The sequence below is a fragment of the Bombina bombina genome, unplaced genomic scaffold, assembly GCF_027579735.1.
Source record: "Bombina bombina isolate aBomBom1 unplaced genomic scaffold, aBomBom1.pri scaffold_755, whole genome shotgun sequence".
NCBI classification, from domain to species: Eukaryota; Metazoa; Chordata; class Amphibia; order Anura; family Bombinatoridae; genus Bombina; species Bombina bombina.
In genome coordinates, this window is record NW_026511054.1 from 602 (window position 1) to 22,229 (window position 21,628).

At 41.9% G+C, this 21,628-nt stretch overlaps 1 protein-coding gene across 1 annotated transcript in view; it reads left to right on the plus strand.

The window, feature by feature from the left end:
* Positions 1 to 864: 864 nt before the first annotated feature.
* LOC128643584 (centriolin) overlaps positions 865 to 21,628 on the plus strand; it is a gene marked incomplete at its 5' end in the record, with an annotated part of 183,765 nt that continues 163,001 nt past the window's right edge. The window contains 2 exons of the mRNA XM_053696427.1: positions 865 to 974; positions 8,213 to 8,407. Of these exons, the coding sequence (XP_053552402.1) occupies positions 865 to 974; positions 8,213 to 8,407 (305 nt within the window). The remainder of the gene's footprint in view (positions 975 to 8,212; positions 8,408 to 21,628) is intronic.

The following is a 21,628-nucleotide window of genomic DNA, read 5'->3' on the forward strand; positions in this document are numbered from 1 at the left end:
ACACCAGACAATAAATGTGCTGTATTATTATTTCTGTTACACACACACACTCACATCTAGAGATAAAGGTACAGATCTCACACACACCAGACAATAAATGTGCTGTATTAGTATTTATGTTACACTCTCACACTCACATCTAGAGATAAAGGTACAGATCTCACACACCAGACATATAAATGTGCTGTATTATTATTTATGTTACACACACACTCACATCTAGAGATAAAGGTACAGATCTCACACACCAGACAATAAATGTGCTGTATTATTATTATGTTACACACACACTCACATCTAGAGATAAAGGTACAGATCTCACACACCGAGACAATAAATGTGGCTGTATTATTATTTATGTTACACACACACTCACTTCTAGAGATAAAGGTACAGATCTCACACACCAGACAATAAATGTGCTGTATTATTATTTCTGTTACACACAACTAACAATCTAGAGATAAAGGTACTGATCACACACACAAGTCACATAAATGTGCTGGTATTATTATTTATGTTACACACCACCTCAAACTCACATCTAAGAGATAAATGGTACAGATCACTACACCAGACAATAAATGTGCTGTATTATTATTTCTGTTACACACACTCACATCTAGAGATAAAGGTACAGATCTCACACACCAGACAATAAATGTGCTGTATTATTATTTCTGTTACACACACGCATCCTCCAGTAGTTTTGTGCACAACATACACCAGTCATCCGCTTAAGAGTGCAGTTCATACAGCAAGGCAACAGTACTCGTGCACAACATTATGTATCGGCTGCTAGTTTCAGGGTAGTAAGAAGCTACCTACAGTGATGCTGAATCTAATATTACTTTTCTGTTGCAGCACAAGCAAAGCTAAACGAACTACGTCAAGAAATACGTCATGCGGAACAGCAGATTTTAATAGCAACTGAAGAGCTAAAAGGCTTGGAAGATGCAGTGGCTCAGAAAAAGGTAGCAGAAATTAGAGAGATGTCCGTGTTTCTCTCCTGCATCTGTTCATCTGTCACATACCGTCCTTGTGTGTGTCTCCTGCATCTGTTCATCTGTCACATACCGTCCCTGTGTGTCTTCTGCATCTGTTCATCTGTCACATACCGTCCCTGTGTGTGTCTCCTGCATCTGTTCATCTGTCACATACCGTCCCTGTGTGTCTTCTGCATCTGTTCATCTGTCACATACCGTCCCTGTGTGTCTCCTGCATCTGTTCATCTGTCACATACCGTCCCTGTGTGTCTCCTGCATCTGTTCATCTGTCACATACTGTCCCTGTGTGTCTCCTGTATCTGTTCATCTGTCACATACCGTCCCTGTGTGTCTCCTGCATCTGTTCATCTGTCACATACCGTCCCTGTGTGTCTCCTGCATCTGTTCATCTGTCACATACCGTCCCTGTGTGTATCTCCTGCATCTGTTCATCTGTCACATACCGTCCCTGTGTGTATCTCCTGCATTTGTTCATCTGTCACATACCGTCCTTGTGTGTCTTCTGCCTCTGTTCATCTGTCACACACCGTCCCTGTGTGTCTCCTGCATCTGTTCATCTGTCACATACTGTCCCTGTGTGTCTCCTGTATCTGTTCATCTGTCACATACCGTCCCTGTGTGTCTCCTGCATCTGTTCATCTGTCACATACCGTCCCTGTGTGTCTCCTGCATCTGTTCATCTGTCACATACCGTCCCTGTGTGTATCTTCTGCATCTGTTCATCTGTCACATACTGTCCCTGTGTGTCTCCTGTATCTGTTCATCTGTCACATACTGTCCCTGTGTGTCTCCTGTATCTGTTCATCTGTCACATACCGTCCCTGTGTGTATCTCCTGCATCTGTTCATCTGTCACATACTGTCCCTGTGTGTCTCCTGTATCTGTTCATCTGTCACATACTGTCCCTGTGTGTCTCCTGTATCTGTTCATCTGTCACATACCGTCCCTGTGTGTCTCCTGCATCTGTTCATCTGTCACATACCGTCCCTGTGTTGTCTCCTGCATCTGTTCATCTGTCACATACCGTCTCTGTGTGTCTCCTGCATCTGTTCATCTGTCACATACCGTCCCTGAGTGTCTCCTGCATCTGTTCATCTGTCACATACTGTCCCTGTGTGTCTCCTGCATCTGTTCATCCTGTCACATACCGTCCCTGTGGTGTCTCCTGCATCTGTTCATCTGTCACATACCGTCCCTGTGTGTGTCTCCTGCATCTGTTCATCTGTCACATACCGTCCCTGTTGTGTCTCCTGCATCTGTTCATCTGTCACATACCGTCCCTGTGTGTCTCCTGCATCTGTTCATCTGTCACATACCGTCCCTGTGTGTCTCCTGCATCTGTTCATCTGTCACATACCGTCCCTGTGTGTCTCCTGCATCTGTTTATCTGTCACATACCGTCCCTGTGTGTCTCCTGCATCTGTTCATCTGTCACATACAGTCCCTGTGTGTCTCCTGCATCTGTTCATCTGTCACATACCGTCCCTGTGTGTCTCCTGCATCTGTTCATCTGTCACATACCGTCCCTGTGTGTCTCCTGCTATCTGTTCATCTGTCACATACCGTCCCTGTGTGTCTCCTGCATCTGTTCATCTGTCACATACCGTCCGTGTGTGTCTCCTGCATCTGTTCATCTGTCACATACCGTCCCTGTGTGTATCTTCTGCATCTGTTCATCTGTCACATACTGTCCCTGTGTGTCTCCTGTATCTGTTCATCTGTCACATACCTGTCCCTGTGTGTCTCCTGTATCTGTTCATCTGTCACATACCGTCCCTGTGTGTATCTCCTGCATCTGTTCATCTGTCACATACTGTCCCTGTGTGTCTCCTGTATCTGTTCATCTGTCACATACTGTCCCTGTGTGTCTCCTGTATCTGTTCATCTGTCACATACCGTCCCTGTGTGTCTCCTGCATCTGTTCATCTGTCACATACCGTCCCTGTGTGTATCTCCTGCATCTGTTCATCTGTCACATACCGTCTCTGTGTGTCTCCTGCATCTGTTCATCTGTCACATACCGTCCCTGTGTGTCTCCTGCATCTGTTCATCTGTCACATACTGTCCCTGTGTGTCTCCTGCATCTGTTCATCTGTCACATACCGTCCCTGTGTGTCTCCTGCATCTGTTCATCTGTCACATACCGTCCCTGTGTGTGTCTCCTGCATCTGTTCATCTGTCACATACCGTCCCTGTGTGTCTCCTGCATCTGTTCATCTGTCACATACCGTCCCTGTGTGTGTCTCCTGCATCTGTTCATCTGTCACATACCGTCCCTGTGTGTCTCCTGCATCTGTTCATCTGTCACATACCGTCCCTGTGTGTCTCCTGCATCTGTTCATCTGTCACATACCGTCCCTGTGTGTCTCCTGCATCTGTTCATCTGTCACATACCGTCCCTGTGTGTCTCCTGCATTTGTTCATCTGTCACATACCGTCCCTGTGTGTCTCCTGCATTTGTTCATCTGTCACATACCGTCCCTGTGTGTGTCTCCTGCATCTGTTCATCTGTCACATACCGTCCCTGTGTGTCTCCTGCATCTGCTCGTCTGTCACATACCGTCCCTGTGTGTCTCCTGCATCTGTTCATCTGTCACATACCGTCCCTGTGTGTCTCCTGCATCTGTTCATCTGTGACATACCGTCCCTGTGTGTCTCCTGCATCTGTTCATCTGTCACATGCCGTCCCTATGTGTCTCTCCTGCATCTGTTCATCTGTCACATACCGTCCCTATGTGTCTCTCCTGCATCTGTTCATCTGTCACATACCGTCTCTGTGTGTCTCCTGCATCTGTTCATCTGTCACATACCGTCCCTGTGTGTCTCCTGCATCTGTTCATCTGTCACATACCGTCCCTGTGTGTCTCCTGCATCTGTTCATCTGTCACATACCGTCCCTGTGTGTCTCCTGCATCTGTTCATCTGTCACATACTGTCCCTGTGTGTCTCCTGCATCTGTTCATCTGTCACATACCGTCCCTGTGTGTCTCCTGCATCTGTTCATCTGTCACATACCGTCCCTGTGTGTGTCTCCTGCATCTGTTCATCTGTCACATACCGTCCCTGTGTGTCTCCTGCATTTGTTCATCTGTCACATACCGTCCCTGTGTGTGTCTCCTGCATCTGTTCATCTGTCACATACCGTCCCTGTGTGTGTCTCCTGCATCTGTTCATCTGTCACATACCGTCCCTGTGTGTCTCCTGCATTTGTTCATCTGTCACATACCGTCCCTGTGTGTGTCTCCTGCATCTGTTCATCTGTCACATACCGTCCCTGTGTGTCTCCTGCATCTGTTCATCTGTCACATACCGTCCCTGTGTGTCTCTCCTGCATCTGTTCGTCTGTCACATACCGTCCCTGTGTGTGTCTCCTGCATCTGTTCATCTGTCACATACCGTCCTTGTGTGTCTCCTGCATCTGTTCATCTGTCACATACCGTCCCTGTGTGTCTCCTGCATTTGTTCATCTGTCACATACCGTCCCTGTGTGTGTCTCCTGCATCTGTTCATCTGTCACATACCGTCCCTGTGTGTGTCTCCTGCATCTGTTCATCTGTCACATACCGTCCCTGTGTGTCTCCTGCATCTGTTCATCTGTCACATACCGTCCCTGTGTGTGTCTCCTGCATCTGTTCATCTGTCACATACCGTCCCTGTGTGTGTCTCCTGCATCTGTTCATCTGTCACATACCGTCCCTGTGTGTGTCTCCTGCATCTGTTCATCTGTCACATACCGTCCCTGTGTGTCTCCTGCATTTGTTCATCTGTCACATACCGTCCCTGTGTGTCTCCTGCATCTGTTCATCTGTCACATACCGTCCCTGTGTGTCTCCTGCATCTGTTCATCTGTCACATACCGTCCCTGTGTGTCTCTCCTGCATCTGTTCATCTGTCACATACCGTCCCTGTGTGTCTCCTGCATCTGTTCATCTGTCACATACCGTCTCTGTGTGTCTTCTGCATCTGTTCATCTGTCACATACCGTCCCTGTGTGCCTCTTGCATCTGTTCATCTGTCACATACCGTCCCTGTGTGTCTCCTGCATCTGTTCATCTGTCACATACAGTCCCTGTGTGTCTCCTGCATCTGTTCATCTGTCACATACCGTCCCTGTGTGTCTCCTGCATATGTTCATCTGTCACATACCGTCCCTGTGTGTCTCCTGCATCTGTTCATCTGTCACATACCGTCCCTGTGTGTCTCCTGCATCTGTTCATCTGTCACATACTGTCCCTGTGTGTCTCCTGCATCTGTTCATCTGTCACATACCGTCCCTGTGTGTCTCCTGCATCTGTTCATCTGTCACATGCCGTCCCTATGTGTCTCTCCTGCATCTGTTCATCTGTCACATACCGTCCCTGTGTGTCTTCTGCATCTGTTCATCTGTCACATACCATCCCTGTGTGTCTCCTGCATCTGCTCATCTGTCACATACCGTCCCTGTGTGTCTCCTGCATCTGCTCATCTGTCACATACTGTCCCTGTGTGTCTCCTGCATTTTCTCATCTGTCACATACCGTCCCTGTGTGTCTCCTGCATCTGCTCATCTGTCACATACTGTCCGTGTGTGTCTCCTGCATCTGCTCGTCTGTCACATACCGTCCCTGTGTGTCTCCTGTATCTGTTCATCTGTCACATATCGTCCGTGTGTGTCAACTACATCTGTTCATCTGTCACATACCGTCCATGTGTGTCTCTCCTGCATCTGTTCATCTGTCACATACCGTCCCTGTGTGTCTCCTGCATCTGTTCATCTGTCACATACTGTCCCTGTTTCTCTCCTGCATCTGTTCATCTGTCACATACCGTCCCTGTGTGTCTCCTGCATCTGTTCATCTGTCACATAACATCCCTGTGTGTCTCTCCTGCATCTGCCAATTTGTCACATACTGTCCCCTTGTGTCTCTTGCATCTGCTCATCTGTCACATACTGTCCCTGTGTGTCTCCATCTGTTCATCTGTCACATACCGTCCATGTGTGTCTCCATCTATTCATCTGTCACATACCGTCCCTGTGTGTCTCCATCTATTCATCTGTCACATACCGTCCCTGTGTGTCTCCATCTGTTCATCTGTCACATACCGTCCCTGTGTGTCTCCATCTGTTCATCTGTCACATACCGTCCGTGTGTGTCTCCATCTGTTCATCTGTCACATACCGTCCGTGTGTGTCTCCATCTGTTCATCTGTCACATACCATCCCTGTGTCTCTCCTGCATCTGCTCATCTGTCGCATACCGTCCCTGTGTGTCTCCATCTGTTCATCTGTCACATACCGTCCATGTGTGTCTCCATCTGTTCATCTGTCACATACCGTCCGTGTGTGTCTCCATCTGTTCATCTGTCACATACCGTCCGTGTGTGTCTCCATCTGTTCATCTGTCACATACCGTCCGTGTGTGTCTCCATCTGTTCATCTGTCACATACCATCCCTGTGTCTCTCCTGCATCTGTTCATCTGTCGCATACCATCCCTGTGTGTCTCCTGCATCTGTTCATCTGTCACATGCCGTCCCTGTGTGTCTCCTGCATCTGTTCATCTGTCACATACCATCCCTGTGTGTCTCCTGCATCTGCTCATCTGTCACATACTGTCCCTGTGTGTCTCTCCTGCATCTGTTCATCTGTCACATACCGTCCCTGTGTGTCTCCTGCATCTGCTCATCTGTCACATACCATCCCTGTGTGTCTCCTGCATCTGCTCATCTGTCACATACCGTCCCTGTGTGTCTCCATCTGTTCATCTGTCACATACCGTCCGTGTGTGTCTCCATCTGTTCATCTGTCACATACCGTCCGTGTGTGTCTCCATCTGTTCATCTGTCACATACCATCCCTGTGTCTCTCCTGCATCTGTTCATCTGTCGCATACCATCCCTGTGTGTCTCCTGCATCTGTTCATCTGTCACATGCCGTCCCTGTGTGTCTCCTGCATCTGTTCATCTGTCACATACCATCCCTGTGTGTCTCCTGCATCTGCTCATCTGTCACATACCGTCCCTGTGTGTCTCCTGCATCTGTTCATCTGTCACATACCGTCCCTGTGTGTCTCCTGCATCTGCTCATCTGTCACATACTGTCCCTGTGTGTCTCTCCTGCATCTGTTCATCTGTCACATACCGTCCCTGTGTGTCTCCTGCATCTGCTCATCCGTCACATACCATCCCTGTGTGTCTCCTGCATCTGCTCATCTGTCACATACCGTCCCTGTGTGTCTCCTGCATCTGTTCATCTGTCACATACCGTCCCTGTGTGTCTCCTGCATCTGCTCATCTGTCACATACTGTCCCTGTGTGTCTCTCCTGCATCTGTTCATCTGTCACATACCGTCCCTGTGTGTCTCCTGCATCTGCTCATCTGTCACATACCGTCCCTGTGTGTCTCCTGCATCTGTTCATCTGTCACATACCGTCCCTGTGTGTCTCCTGCATCTGCTCATCTGTCACATACTGTCCCTGTGTGTCTCTCCTGCATCTGTTCATCTGTCACATACCGTCCCTGTGTGTCTCCTGCATCTGCTCATCTGTCACATACCGTCCCTGTGTGTCTCCTGCATCTGCTCGTCTGTCGCATACCGTCCCTGTGTGTCTCCTGCATCTGTTCATCTGTCACCTACCGTCCCTGTGTGTCTTCTGCATCTGTTCATCTGTCACCTACCGTCCCTGTGTGTCTTCTGCCTCTGTTCATCTGTCACATACCGTCCCTGTGTGTCTTTCCTGCATCTGCTCGTCTGTCGCATACCGTCCCTGTGTGTCTCCTGCATCTGTTCATCTTTCACCTACCGTCCCTGTGTGTCTTCTGCATCTGTTCATCTGTCACATAACATCCCTGTTTGTCTCTCCTGCATCTGCCCATCTGTCGCATACCGTCCCTGTGTGTCTCCTGCATCTGTTCATCTTTCACCTACCGTCCCTGTGTGTCTTCTGCATCTGTTCATCTGTCACATAACATCCCTGTTTGTCTCTCCTGCATCTGCCCATCTGTTACATACTGTCCCCTTGTTTCTCTTGCATCTGTTCATCTGTCACATACCATCCCTGTGTGTCTTCTGCATCTGTTCATCTGTCACATACCATCCCTGTGTGTCTTCTGCATCATGCCAGTACTGCCTCTTGCCCATCAGTTACATGTGCACTGTAAGAGATGTCCCTGATCATGTGTGGTAGCTGCACAGATGCGCTAATAATGTGAAATTTTGTTTTCAGATTTCTGAAGCAGAAAAGGAAAAACTTCGTGAGCAACTGAGCAGAAAAATCCAGTTGTTAAATCAGCTTCGCAAGGAAGCGGAGGAGCTGGAAAGGCAGATGGAACGGCAAAGGGCAGAAATGGACAAAAAACAGGAGGAGATTGAAGACCTTGAGACTTATTTAAATTCCCTCAACCCTCAGGACCCCAGACATGTGAGTATTTCAGTATGCCTTTATGGCTTATGTTTTATAATAACTTGTATGCTGTCAGTGTGCGTTCTTTACTAATAGCATTATTCTTATAACTATTATTATTTGCACCGTCATTATTGTTATTAGTAGTAATAATAACAACAAAAACAACATTAGTAATAATAACAACAACAATAGTAATAGTAACAACAATAGTAATAGTAACAACAATAGTAATAATAACAACAACAATAATAGTAACAACAACAATAATAGTAACAACAACAATAATAGTAATAACAACAACAACAATAATAGTAATAATAACAACAACAGTTTTAACCTTTTAACTCTGTTATTCCGTTCTATTCTGTCATAATTACACTGGTCTTTAGTGCCGTTGTGACGAACGGTGCTTCCATGATGTGATCGCGGTCTGGAGGGCATGCCCTAGCATCACAGGGACGCGCCCCTGACCCAATCTCATCATTGAAATCTTGTGATCGTGTGCACGATCGCAGGATTTCAATTTTTTTACATCGGAACGTTGTTCCAAAGTAGACAAATGAACCCGGTCATCAAAGGGTTAATAACAGCATCAACAATAGTAATAATAACAACAACAACAATAGTAATAACAGCAATAATAGTAATAATAACAACAATAGTAATAACAGCAATAATAGTAATAACAACACCAACAACTGTAATAATAGTAATAACAACAATAAAAATAGTAATAACAATAATATTAGTAACAACAACAGTAATAACAACAACAATAATAATAGTAACAACAACAACAATAATAATAGTAACAACAACAACAATAATAATAGTAATAATAACAACAGCAACATTAGTAATAACAACAACAATAATAATAGTTATAACAACAATAATAATAGTAATAACAACAACAACAACAACAACAACAGTAATAACAACAATAATAATAGTAATAACAACAACAATAATAATAATAGCAATAACAACAATAATAATAGCAATAACAACAACAATAATAATAATAGCAATAACAACAATAATAATAGTAATAATAACAACAGCAACATTAGTAATAACAACAACAATAATAATAGTTATAACAACAATAATAATAGTAATAACAACAACAATAATAATAGTTATAACAACAATAATAATAGTAATAACAACAACAACAACAACAACAGTAATAACAACAATAATAATAGTAATAACAACAACAACAACAACAACAGTAATAACAACAATAATAATAGTAATAACAACAACAACAGTAATAACAACAATAATAATAGTAATAACAACAACAATAATAATAGTAATAACAACAACAATAATAATAATAGCAATAACAACAATAATAATAGCAATAACAACAACAATAATAATAATAGCAATAACAACAATAATAATAGTAATAACAACAACAACAATAATAAAAGTAATAACAACAACAACAATAATAATATTAATAACAACAACAATAATAATAATAGCAATAACAACAATAATAATAGCAATAACAACAATAATAGTAAAAACAACAACAATAATAATAGCAATAACAACAATAATAGTAAAAACAACAACAATAATAATAGCAATAACAACAATAATAATAGCAATAACAACAATAATAACAATAATAATAGCAATAACAACAATAATAACAATAATAATAGCAATAACAACAATAATAATAGTAATAATATTATTGTTGTTGTTGTTTTTTGTATTATTACTATTATTATTTATTTCTTTCCAAAGGCATGGAGAGTTCACAACTTCATTCATTACTGTTGGGAATATCAACACCTGGCCACCAGGAGGAGGCAAAGACACCCCAGCCAAAGGCTATAAATATCCATCCCACTTCCCCTATCCCCCCCAGTCATGCTTTGCCTTTCGTCACTATAAGAGGATGGCAGAGAAAGTGTTAGAAGAAGATAGTCCTTCAATTGGTATTTTCCCTTCAAGAGAGGATTATTTTTTTTGTTTTGTTTTTACAGTAACCACGTAAGTCGCTCAGTGAGTGTGGGGTTGAACGTTATATTCAGATGTAACAGGGAAGTTCCTGGGTAACCAGTGTTAACGAGTTACACTGTCTTACACCGCTCACTCAGGTCCCTGGCAGGAGAACAGAGAGTCTGTCACACTTTGGGTTGCTGTGTCTGCTCCACAGCACTGATCCTGGGTTAAGTCCCTTATCTATTTATGGGAATGTGCCTAAGTGGGTATAATCTCTCCCCTAATATAGAGGGACGGCTTATTCACAGTGTGGCAAGTGTTAATGCTCTATGGGATCCGGGGTTAAGTTACCTCCACAGTTGAGGATTTGTGTATATGGCAGCTGGGGACGTGCTGCTTAGCTCCGCATATCAGAGCACTTGTGAAGGGGATTTGGCTCATGATGGTGTCTGTCAGATATATTGATGCAGGTTGGCCTTTTTATGCTGTGGGGGCGGGCTTAGTTATGCGATCACGTGACCGGCCGCATCTCCACGATAGCTCTGGTTTGTCTCAGGCTGCAGTTTTCTTCCTTTCAGAGAGTCTACTGACTATTCTTCAGCTCTGAGTTACTGGTTGGTGGTGAGTACCCCAGCGTAGGTGTGGGTAGAGATGCTCCTCTGCACTGCAGCGCTTTTTTACACTTGGTTAAGATTTTTTTGTGGGGATCATTATCTGCTATGTAGGACTGGAGGACTCTGTTGTTAACCCTTCAGAGGGTTCTGTCCCTACTTTAACAATTTCCAATGCTTGTTTATATTGCGAAGAGGCCATGGTTTGCCCACCTGCTCAATTTTGTTCTAGTTGTATAAGTTTTGTTTTAAAAGCTAGGAAGACTTGAACAGTTATCCCAAACTCTGATAACTTTATCCCCTCTAAGCTTTCTACCTCTCAAGACCCTGTTGTCCAGGAGATGCACAATTTAACTCCACAACCCCGATTTAACTCTTCTCCACAAGCAGATTCCCGTGGCACGCTTATCCCTCCAGCTGGAGGTGTGTTTTTTCCAGCGGATTTTACTTTTCTGTTGCAATCTGCTGTTTTCTGTGGCCCTAAATGCTTTACCTATGTCTGGAAAACGTAAGAGAAAGGTCAAACATAGTTCTACTGATTTGGGGGATACTATTCTCTTCTATAAGAATTAGTTAGTCTGCATCAACTTTCTTAGGATGAGTTAACCTCGATTGTGTCTGATGGTCAGAGGTTTCAGAGGTTAAACCTCCTGCCTCAGAGGAACCTAGCTCTAGATTTAGAATTGAACATCTCAATTTCTTTCATGTAATTAGCAAGAGTCCATGAGCTAGTGACGTATGGGATATACATTCCTACCAGGAGGGGCAAAGTTTCCCAAACCTTAAAATGCCTATAAATACACCCCTCACCACACCCACAAATCAGTTTTACAAACTTTGCCTCCCATGGAGGTGGTGAAGTAAGTTTGTGCTAGATTCTACATTGATATGCGCTTTGCAGCAGGCTGGAGCCCGGTTTTCCTCTCAGAGTGCAGTGAATGTCAGAGGGATGTGAAGAGAGTATTGCCTATTTGAATACAATGGTCTTCCTCTAGGGGATCTATTTCATAGGTTCTCTGTTATCGGTCGTAGAGATTTCTTCTCCTACCTCCCTTTTCAGATCGACGATATACTCTTATATACCATTACCTCTACTGATTCTCGTTTCAGTACTGGTTTGGCTATCTACTATATGTAGATGAGTGTCTTGGGGTAAGTAAATCTTATTTCTATTTATGACACTCAAAGCTATGGTTGGGCACTTTATATGTAAAGTTCTAAATATATGTTTTAAACTTATATTTGCCATGATTCAGGTTAATCAGTATTCCTTCTTTCAGACTGTCAGTTTCATTGTTTTGGGAAATGCATATGAATAAATATTTTTTCTTACCTTCAAAAATTTTCAAATTGACTTTTTTCCCTGCGGGCTGTTAGGCTCGCGGGGGCAGAAAATGCTTAAATTTATTGCGTCATTCTTGGCGCAAACTTTTTTGGCGCAAAATTTTTGTCATTTCCGGCGCCATAGTTGTCGCCGGAAGTTTGTTCATGGTTGCGTCATTTTTTGACGCATGTGTGTTACAGACCTTTTTTTGCGCCAAAAAATGTGGGCGTCATTCTTGGCGCCAAAAAATGTGGGCGTCATACTTGGCGCCAAAAAATGTGGGCGTTATATTTAGCGCCACTTTTTATTTTCATTATTTAAGTCTCATTTTTTTGTTGCTTCTGGTTACTAGAGGCTTGTTTGTTTTGCATTTTTTCCCATTCCTGAAACTCATTTAAGGAATTTGATAATTTTGCTTTATATGTTGTTTTTTTCTATTACATATTGCAAGATATTTCAAACACTGTTCCTGTTTCAAGATATGCTGAGGGATTCCTGTTGAGTGATATCTGTCCTACCAAAGCTAAGTTCATTTATTTTAATGTTATGAATGTTTATCTTTAGCTATGGTTTGTAATAAGTTATCATGATAAACTTTTACATGCGGAATCCATTAGTATTTATGCTTTATATATATATTGCTATTCTTTTTACATCTTATGTACAAGATTTACTTTAGAAATTTATAAGAATATTTTTCTGATTCTATTTTAAAGGCTTTGTCTGACATCCCGCTTTCTAATAAAATTTTTAGGTCTTTTTCAAACTTCTTTTTTAGTTGATGAAGTTTCAAATGACCAACAACATAATGAATTATCCTTTTCTGATGGTGTTTTTTCTCATTCAGAATTTTTCTTCATCAGATATTGACACTAACAAATCTACTTTTTTATTTTTTAATAGAGTACATTTGTTCTTTGTTCAAAAGGTGTTGATTATTTTGGATATTGAAGTAACTAGTTCTTTTGATTTTAAAGACTAGCTAACATTTAAATTCTGCTTATTTATCTTCTGTGGTTTCTTCAGAGGTTTTTTTCCAGTTCCTGATATTAGGGAATGGAATAGGCTGAGAATTTTCTTTTAGTCCTTCTTTAAGGTTTTTAAATTGTATTCTTTGACGGCAGTTAGTTTTCAGTTTTGAGGAAAGATTCCCCAAGTTAATGGGGCTATCTCTACTCCTGCTAAATATACTATTATTCTTATAGCAAATAGTATTTATTTTTTTCCTTCAGATGGTTGTATCTTATTTAAAGAAAATTATTTTCAGGTACTTTTCTTAGTCCTGTAATTTATTTGGCTGATGTTGCAATTGCTTCATCTTTCTGGTTGGATCAAGTATCGGATTATGATTTGTTTAGCATTGTTAAAAGGACAAAATCTACTACTCATTTGAAATTCAGACTAAGTGCTATTGCATTGTCTTGTTATCTTGCATTTGTTGATTGTGCAAGTCCAGTGTGTTGACTGGTCCTTTAACTTGATTAACATTCTAATAATTTCATTTGGCTTGTCATTTTTATTAAATATTTTCGCAAATAAGGTTTAATCTATGTCTTTAGCTATTTTAGCTAGAAGAACTTTGTGATTTCAATCTTGGAATGCTAATTTGATTTCTAAAATCCATATTTATTTTTTTCCAAGATAATCAATTATTTGGTTCATAATTGGATTCAATTCTTTAACTGTTACTCTGGGCTTCAAGATTGAGTTCTAAGACTTAAACTTTAAGCTTATATTAGTTTTCTGTTCTTACTAAGGAACGGAATTCTGAATTCTTCCCCAGGTAACATGTTTTTAATTGGAAGTTTTTTTCTTCATTCAATTAAGCCTTTTAAAAGTTCAAAGTCAGCTCCCCAAATTTGCTTGTAGGTGCGGTTCTTATTCCAGCTTGGCTGGTAAGCGGCAGGTTAAGACTTTTTTGAATTTTGTTTGGTTCTATTCGGTCCAAACTTCTTAGGCTTTGGGTACAGAATAGGATTCAGAGTAAAACCTTCTGTGAGAAGTCTATTTTCTCTATCATATTCCAGCTACTCCAGTAAGACTAACAATTTCCTGAAGTGTGTATCAGACCTATATGTTTTGGGTACTGGTGAAGTGCGGCTGGTCACCCGTTGGGGCTCAAGCACTGCTCAGACCTGGAGTTTTCTGGGGTATTTATTCCAGTTTCATTTTAGGAACTGGGTTTTGGGGTTTTATTCAAGACTATTCATTGTTCCAAAGATAGAAAATCTTTTTGAATTGTCATATAAGTGTACCATCTTTTAGAATGGTGTTTATATGGTCTATTCTGCCTTTTTGGTCAGTGATGGCATTATTTGTTTACAATAGATACAATAGATGCATATCTTCATTTTCTGTTTTCATTCAGATTATTTTTATTTTCTGAGATTCTTTTTTTTTTGACAAGCATTAACAATTTGTTGCTTTTCCTTCTGGTCTAGCGACAGCTCTAAGAATCTTTTCAAGGTTCTCAGTGTTCCCTATTTGGACGGTATCGTGGTACTGGCTCAGTCTTTTCGTTCTGCGGAATCTCATACGATTCAACTTTGTTGTTTCTTCAAGACATGGTTAGAGGATCTTTTTATCAAAAGCTCCTTGATTTCTCACACAAGGGTCACCTTTTTTAGGTTTCCAGATAGATTGTGTCAATGTTTTTGTCTCTAACAGACAAGTGACAAGTTTATTGGGTTCCGTTTGTCGGAACCTTCAGTCTCTATTTCCTTCAAGTTGCTATATATGCATGGAAGTTTTAGGTTTCATGGCTGCAGCATTGGGTTCGATTCCCTTTGCTCATTTCATAGGAAACCTTTCCAGTTTTTTATGCTGAATAATGGTGCAGGGATTCTAGGATATCACTTTTTATATCTTTGAATCCTAATGTTTAACTATCTTTGGTTCGGTGGTTAAGATCACCATCATTTAGTTCTACAGGTCTCTTCGGTTCTTTCAACCTGGACCATGATCTCTACAGATGCGAGTCTTTTAGGTTGGGAGGCTGTCTGAGGATCTCTGTCAGCACAAGGGGTTTGGAAATCTCAGGAGGCGAGATTACCATTTGATATTTTGGAACTCCGTGCATTCTCAGAGTTCTTCAGTTGGTTTCTTTTTGAAGAAGAGAGGTTTATTGTTTTTTCAGACAGACAATGTCACAACTGTGGCGTATGTCAATCATCAGGGTGGGACTATCAGTCCTTAGGCTGTGACAGAAGTATCTCGGATATTTACTTGGGCTAAATCCAGCTCCTATCTAATTTCTGTGGTATTTTTCCCAGGTATAGACTATTGGGAAGCGGATTATCTCTGTTAATCAAGCTTTACATCAGGGAGAATGGTCTCTTTACCCAGATATGTTTTTCAGATGTGAGGGCTTCCAGAATTAGATTTGATGGCATCTCATCTAATCAAGGAACTTCCCAGGGGCCTATTCAGGTCCGGGGATCCTCATGCGGAAATAGTGTATGCATTGACACTTCCTTGGAATTATCAATCTGCCTATATTTTTTCATCTCTGGTTCTTCTTTTAAGAGTGATTTTCAAAATCATCAGAGAGCAATCTTTGGTGTGGCTGGTGGCTCCAGCATGGCCACACAGGTTTTGGTATACGGTTCTTGTTCGGATGTCCAGTTGCCGATCTTGGCTACTTCCATTAAGGCCAGACCTTATATCTTAACATTCGTTTTTTTCATCAGGAATTCAAATTATTAATTTGATGGTATGAAAATTTAACGCTTAGTACTTAGTCATAGAAGTTTCTCTGACTCAGTGATTAATACTATGTTGCAGGCTCGTAAATCTGTGTCTAGTAGGATTTATTATCGAGTTTGGAAGATTTACATCTCATGATGCTCTTCTTACGAATTCTCTTGGCATTATTTTAGAATTCCTAGGTTTTTATAGTTTCTTCATAAGGTTTTGTCTGCATGTTCCTTGAAAGGACAAATCTCTGCTTTTCCTGTGCTGTTTCACAGTAAGAATTGCTAAATCTTTCTGATATTCATTGTTTTGTTCAGGCTTTGGTTTGTATCAAGCCTGTCATTAAGCCAATTTCTCCTCCTTGGAGTCTTAATTTGGTTCTGAAGGCTTTACAGGCTCTTCTGTTTGAGCATATGCTTTCTTTGGACATTAATTACTTTCATGGAAAGTATTGTTCTTTTTAGACATCTCTTCAGCTAGAACAGTTTTTGAATTATCTGTTCTTTCTTGTGAATCTCCTTTTTCTGATTTTTCATCAGGATAAGGTGGTTTTTGCTGTCCTCATTTCAATTTTTACCTAAAGTTGTGAATTCTAACAACATTAGTAGAGGACTTATTGTCCCTTCCTTGTGTCCTAATCCTAAGAATTCTTTGGTAAGATACTTACATTTTTTGATGTGGTAAGAGTTTTGAAATATTATGTTGAAGCTACTCAGATTTCAGACAGACTTCTAGTCTATTTGTTATCTTTTCTGGTTTTCGGAAAGGTCAGAAGGCTTCTGCCATTTCTTTGGCATCTTAGTTAAAGCTTTTGATTCATCATGCTTATTTGGAGTCGGGTTAATCCCCGCCTCAGAGGATTACGGCTCATTCTACTAGGTCAGTTTCTACTTCCTGGACTTTTAAGAATGAAGCTTCTGTTGATCAGATTTGCAAAGCAATAACTTGGTCTTCTTTGCATACTTTTACTAAATTCTTCCATTTTGATGTTTTCTCTTCTTCAGAAGCAGTTTTTGGTAGAATAGTACTTCGGGCAGCTGTTTCAGTTTGATTCTTCTGCTTATAATTTCAGTTTTTTTCATTATAAAAATTGAAACTTTTGATTTGGGTAGTGGATTAATTTTTCAGCGGAATTGGCTGTCTTTATTTTATCCCTCCCTCTCTAGTGACTCTTGCGTGGAAGTTCCACATCTTGGGTATCTGCTATCCCATACGTCACTAGCTCATGGACTCTTGCTAATTACATGAAAGAAAACATAATTTATGTAAGAACTTACCTGATAAATTTATTTCTTTCATATTAGCAAGAGTCCATGAGGCCCACCCTTTTTGTGGTGGTTATGATTTTTTTTTTGTATAAAGCACAATTATTCCAATTCCTTGTTGATGCTTTCGCTCCTTTCTTATCACCCCACTTCTTGGCTATTCGTTAAACTGAATTGTGGGTGTGGTGAGGGGTCTATTTATAGGCATTTTAAGGTTTGGGAAACTTTGCCCCTCCTGGTAGGAATGTATATCCCATACGTCACTAGCTCATGGACTCTTGCTAATATGAAAGAAATGAATTTATCAGGTAAGTTCTTACATAAATTATGTTTTTTTATTTGAAAGAGGTTCTCTCTAATCTGGAGGTTCTAGAAGCTAAACTTCCTGAGGAACCTAAGGTTCCTAAATTAGATAGGGTCTATGAGGACAAAAAGGTCCTGGAGACTTCCCCACTTCCTGTCCGTATGGTGAACATTATTGCTAATGAATGGGAAAGAATTGGAACACCTTTCTCTCCTTCCACAACTTTAAAAAAAATATTTCCAGTTCCTGATTCTCATCTGGAAACATGGAACTCCATTCCTAAGATGGATGGTGCCATTTCGACGCTCGTGAAACGCACTACAATTCCTCTAGAGGATTTCTCCTTTTTCAGGGATCCTATGGATAAGAAGTTGGAAAGCTTCTTGAGAAGAATGTTCCAACATATGGGTTTCCTTTTTCTAACCGGCAGCAGCTATAGCAACGGTTGCAGGAGCAGCCACTTATTGGTGCAACTCTTTGTCGGAATTAATGAATCCCCTCTTGAGGATATTCAGGAGAGGATCAAGGCTTTAAGGATAGCCAACTCTTTTATCTGCGATGCTAATATGCAGATTGTTCGCTTGAATACCAAATCTTCAGATTTTGTGGTCCTGGCTTACAGGACCCTTTGGTTGAAATCCTGGTCCGCTGTTATGGTCTCAAAGTCAAGACTTCTCTCTTAACCATTTAAGGGGAAGGTTTTATTTGGACCAGGTCTGGACTCCATTTCCACGGTCACAGGGTGAAAAGGGCTCTTTCCTTCCCCAGGATAAGAAGACTAAACCCAAGGGGCATCAATCATCTAATTTTGGTTCTTTTCAGTCAGACAAGAACCAGATGACTCAATCATCCTCCAAGCCTGAACAGTCCAAGAGTATTTGGAAACCCAACCAGACTTGAAACAAGTCCAAGCAGACCAAGAAGCTCACAGATAACCAAATCTGCATGAAGGGGCGGCCCCCGATCCGGGATCAGATCGAATAGGGGGTAGACTGTCCTTCTTAGGTGCTTGGGTTCAGGATGTTCAGGATCCTTGGGTATTAGACGTTGTATCTCAGGGATACAAAATAGGGTTCAGATCTTGTCCTCCAAGGGGTAGATTTCTCCTTTCAACACTGTCTTCAAAACCAGAAAAGAGGACAGCTTTCTTAGATTGCGCTCGGGATCTCTCCACCATGGGAGTAATCGTCCTGGTGCCTGCCTCAGAAAGGAGGCTAGGATTTTATTCAAACCATTTTGTGGTTCCCAAAAAGAATGGGACTTATCGTCCAATACTGGATTTGAAATGTCTAAATATGTTTCTCAGAGTTCCCGCCTTCAAAATGGAGACTATCAGGTCCATCCTTCCTCTGATTCAGGAAGGACAGTTCATGACTATAATCGATTTAAAGGATGCATACCTTCATATTCCGATCCACAAGGATCATTTTCAGTTCCTGAAGTTTGCATTTCTGAAACTACATTTCCAGTTCATAGCCCTTCCATTTGGCTTAGCTACAGCTCCAAGAATATTTACGAAGGTCCTGGGAGCCCTTCTGGCAGTGGCCAGATCCCAGGCTATCAAAGTAGCCCCTTACCTGGACGATATATTGGACCAGGCAGCATCTTTTCCTTTATCAAGATGTCAGTCTCTTCTGTGTCTCCTTCAGACACACGGTTGGAAGATAAATCTAGAAAAGAGTTTTCTGGTTCCCAGCACCAGAGTTGTTTTTTCTAGGGACCATAATAGATTCTCTCTCTATGAAAATATTTCTGATGGATCAGAGGCGTTCCAAGCTGGTGTTGGCTTGTTGATCAATTCAAGCCACTCTAAACCCTTCAGAGGCGCAGTGTATGTTAGTGATTGGTCTCATGGTGTCCTCCATGGACATTATTTATTTTGCTCGCTTCCATTTTCAACCTCTACAATTATGCATACAGAGGCATTGGAACGGAGATCACCTGAATCTGTCTCATCAGATCGTTCTGGACAAATTAATGAGAGACTCTTTCTCTTCATGGCTCTGTCAAGATCACCTGTCTGTAGGCACATGATTTTTGAGACCATCCTGGGAGATTGTGACTACGGATGCCAGACTTTCAGGTTGGAGAGCAGTCTGGGGTCCCAGGAAATCTCAGGGGACTTGGTCCCGAGAAGAATCATCTCTTCTAATCAACATCTTGGAACTTGGGCAATTTACAATGCTCTGAGGGCTTGGCCCCAACTTCGTTCTGCCCGGTATATAAGATTTCAGACAACATAACTTCTGTCGCTTACATAAATCATCAGGGGGAACAAAAAGTTCCCAATCGATGATGGAAGTGTCTCAAATTCTGCAAAGGGTAGAATCCCACTATTGTTTTCTTTGTGCTACCCACATTCCGGTAGTGGATAACTGGGAAGCAAATTTCCTCAGCAGACAGTCCTTTCACCCGGGGGAGTGGTCTCTACACCCGAGGTATTCTCAGAGATAACACTTAGATGGGGGGTTCCAGAGATAGACCTCATGGCTTCTCTTCTCAATAAATAACTACCCAGGTATGGGTCGAGATCGAGGGATCCTCAGGCGGAGTTGGTGGACACATTAGTGGTTCCATAGGTTTAAGCTCATATTTCTTTTTCCTCTGTTGGCTCTCTTACCTCGAGTAATTGCTCACATCAAACAGGAGCTAGCTCCGGTAATTCTAATAGTGCCATCCTGACCGCGGAGAAAATGGTTCGTAGTTCTGGTGAGGATGTCCTCCTCCCCTCCATGGAAATTGCCGTCCCGAGCGGACCTTCTAATACAGGGACCATCCCTGCACCAAAACCTAGATTCTCTGAGACTGACTGCGTAGAGATTGAACGCCTAGTCTTATCCAAAAGAAGTTTTTTCCGAGAGAGTCATAGATACTCTGATCCAGGCTTGTAAGCCTGTTACTCGCCGTATTTACCAGAGGGTGTGGTGTACCTACCTACTTTGGTGTTCAGGCTCTGGTTAGAATCAGACCTGTGTTTAAACCTGTTGCTCCACCATGGAGCCTCAATCTTGTTCTTCAGGTTTTGCAGCAAGCCCCGTTTGTGCCTATGCATTCTGTTGATATAAAACTTCTATCCTGGAAAGTTCTGTTTTTTGTTGGCCAACGCCTCTGCTCACAGAGTCTCTGAGATATCTGCTTTACAGTGTGAACCCCCTTATCTGGTATTCCATGCGGATAAGGCAGTGTTACATACCAAGTTTGGATTTCTACCCAAGGTTGTCTCGGATTGCAGCATCAATCAAGAGATTGTTCCTTCTTTTTGTCCTAATCCTTCTTTCGTGACGTTGTGTGTGCTTTAAAGTTTTACCTCCAGGCAGCAAAGGATTTCAGACAATCCTCTTCTTTGTTTGTTTTATATTATGGTAGACGCAGGGGCCAGAAGGACATGCAACTTCTTTATCTTTTTGGTTGAAGAGTATCATCCGTTTGACTTATGAGAAGGCTAGACAAGAGCCTCCTGAGAGGATAACGTCTCATTCCACTAGAGCAGTCTTCTTCCTGGGCTTTTAAGAACAAAGCCTCCATAGATCAGATTTGTAAGGCGGCTACCTGGTCCTCCTTTCATACTTGTTCAAAGTTCTATAAATTCTATGTTTTTGCTTCGGCTGAAGCAGCTTTTGGGAGAACGGTGTTACAGGCTGTGGTGCCCTCAGTTTAGGGTCAGCATTCTTTTTTTTACCCTCACATTTGTTATTCATTCAGTGTCCTCTAAAGCTTGGGTATTGGTTCCCAACAGTAATGAATGAAGTTGTGGACTCTCCCTGCCTTTGGAAAGAAAACAAAATGTATGCTTACCAGATAAATTCCTTTCTTTCCTGGTAGGGAGAGTCCACGACCCGCCCGTAATATTTTTTTTAGGTGGCTTCCCATTTTTTTCTTCTGGCATCTTTATAGCCTAAAGTTTATACTGCTTTCCCTCTGCCGAATGACTGGGGGGATAGGGGAAGTGGGAGAGATAGTTATAGCCTTTGACTGGGGTGTCTTTGCCTCCTCCTGTTGGCCAGGTGTTGATATTCCTAACAGTAATGAATGAAGTCGGGGACTCTCCCTGCCAGCAAAGAAAGGAAT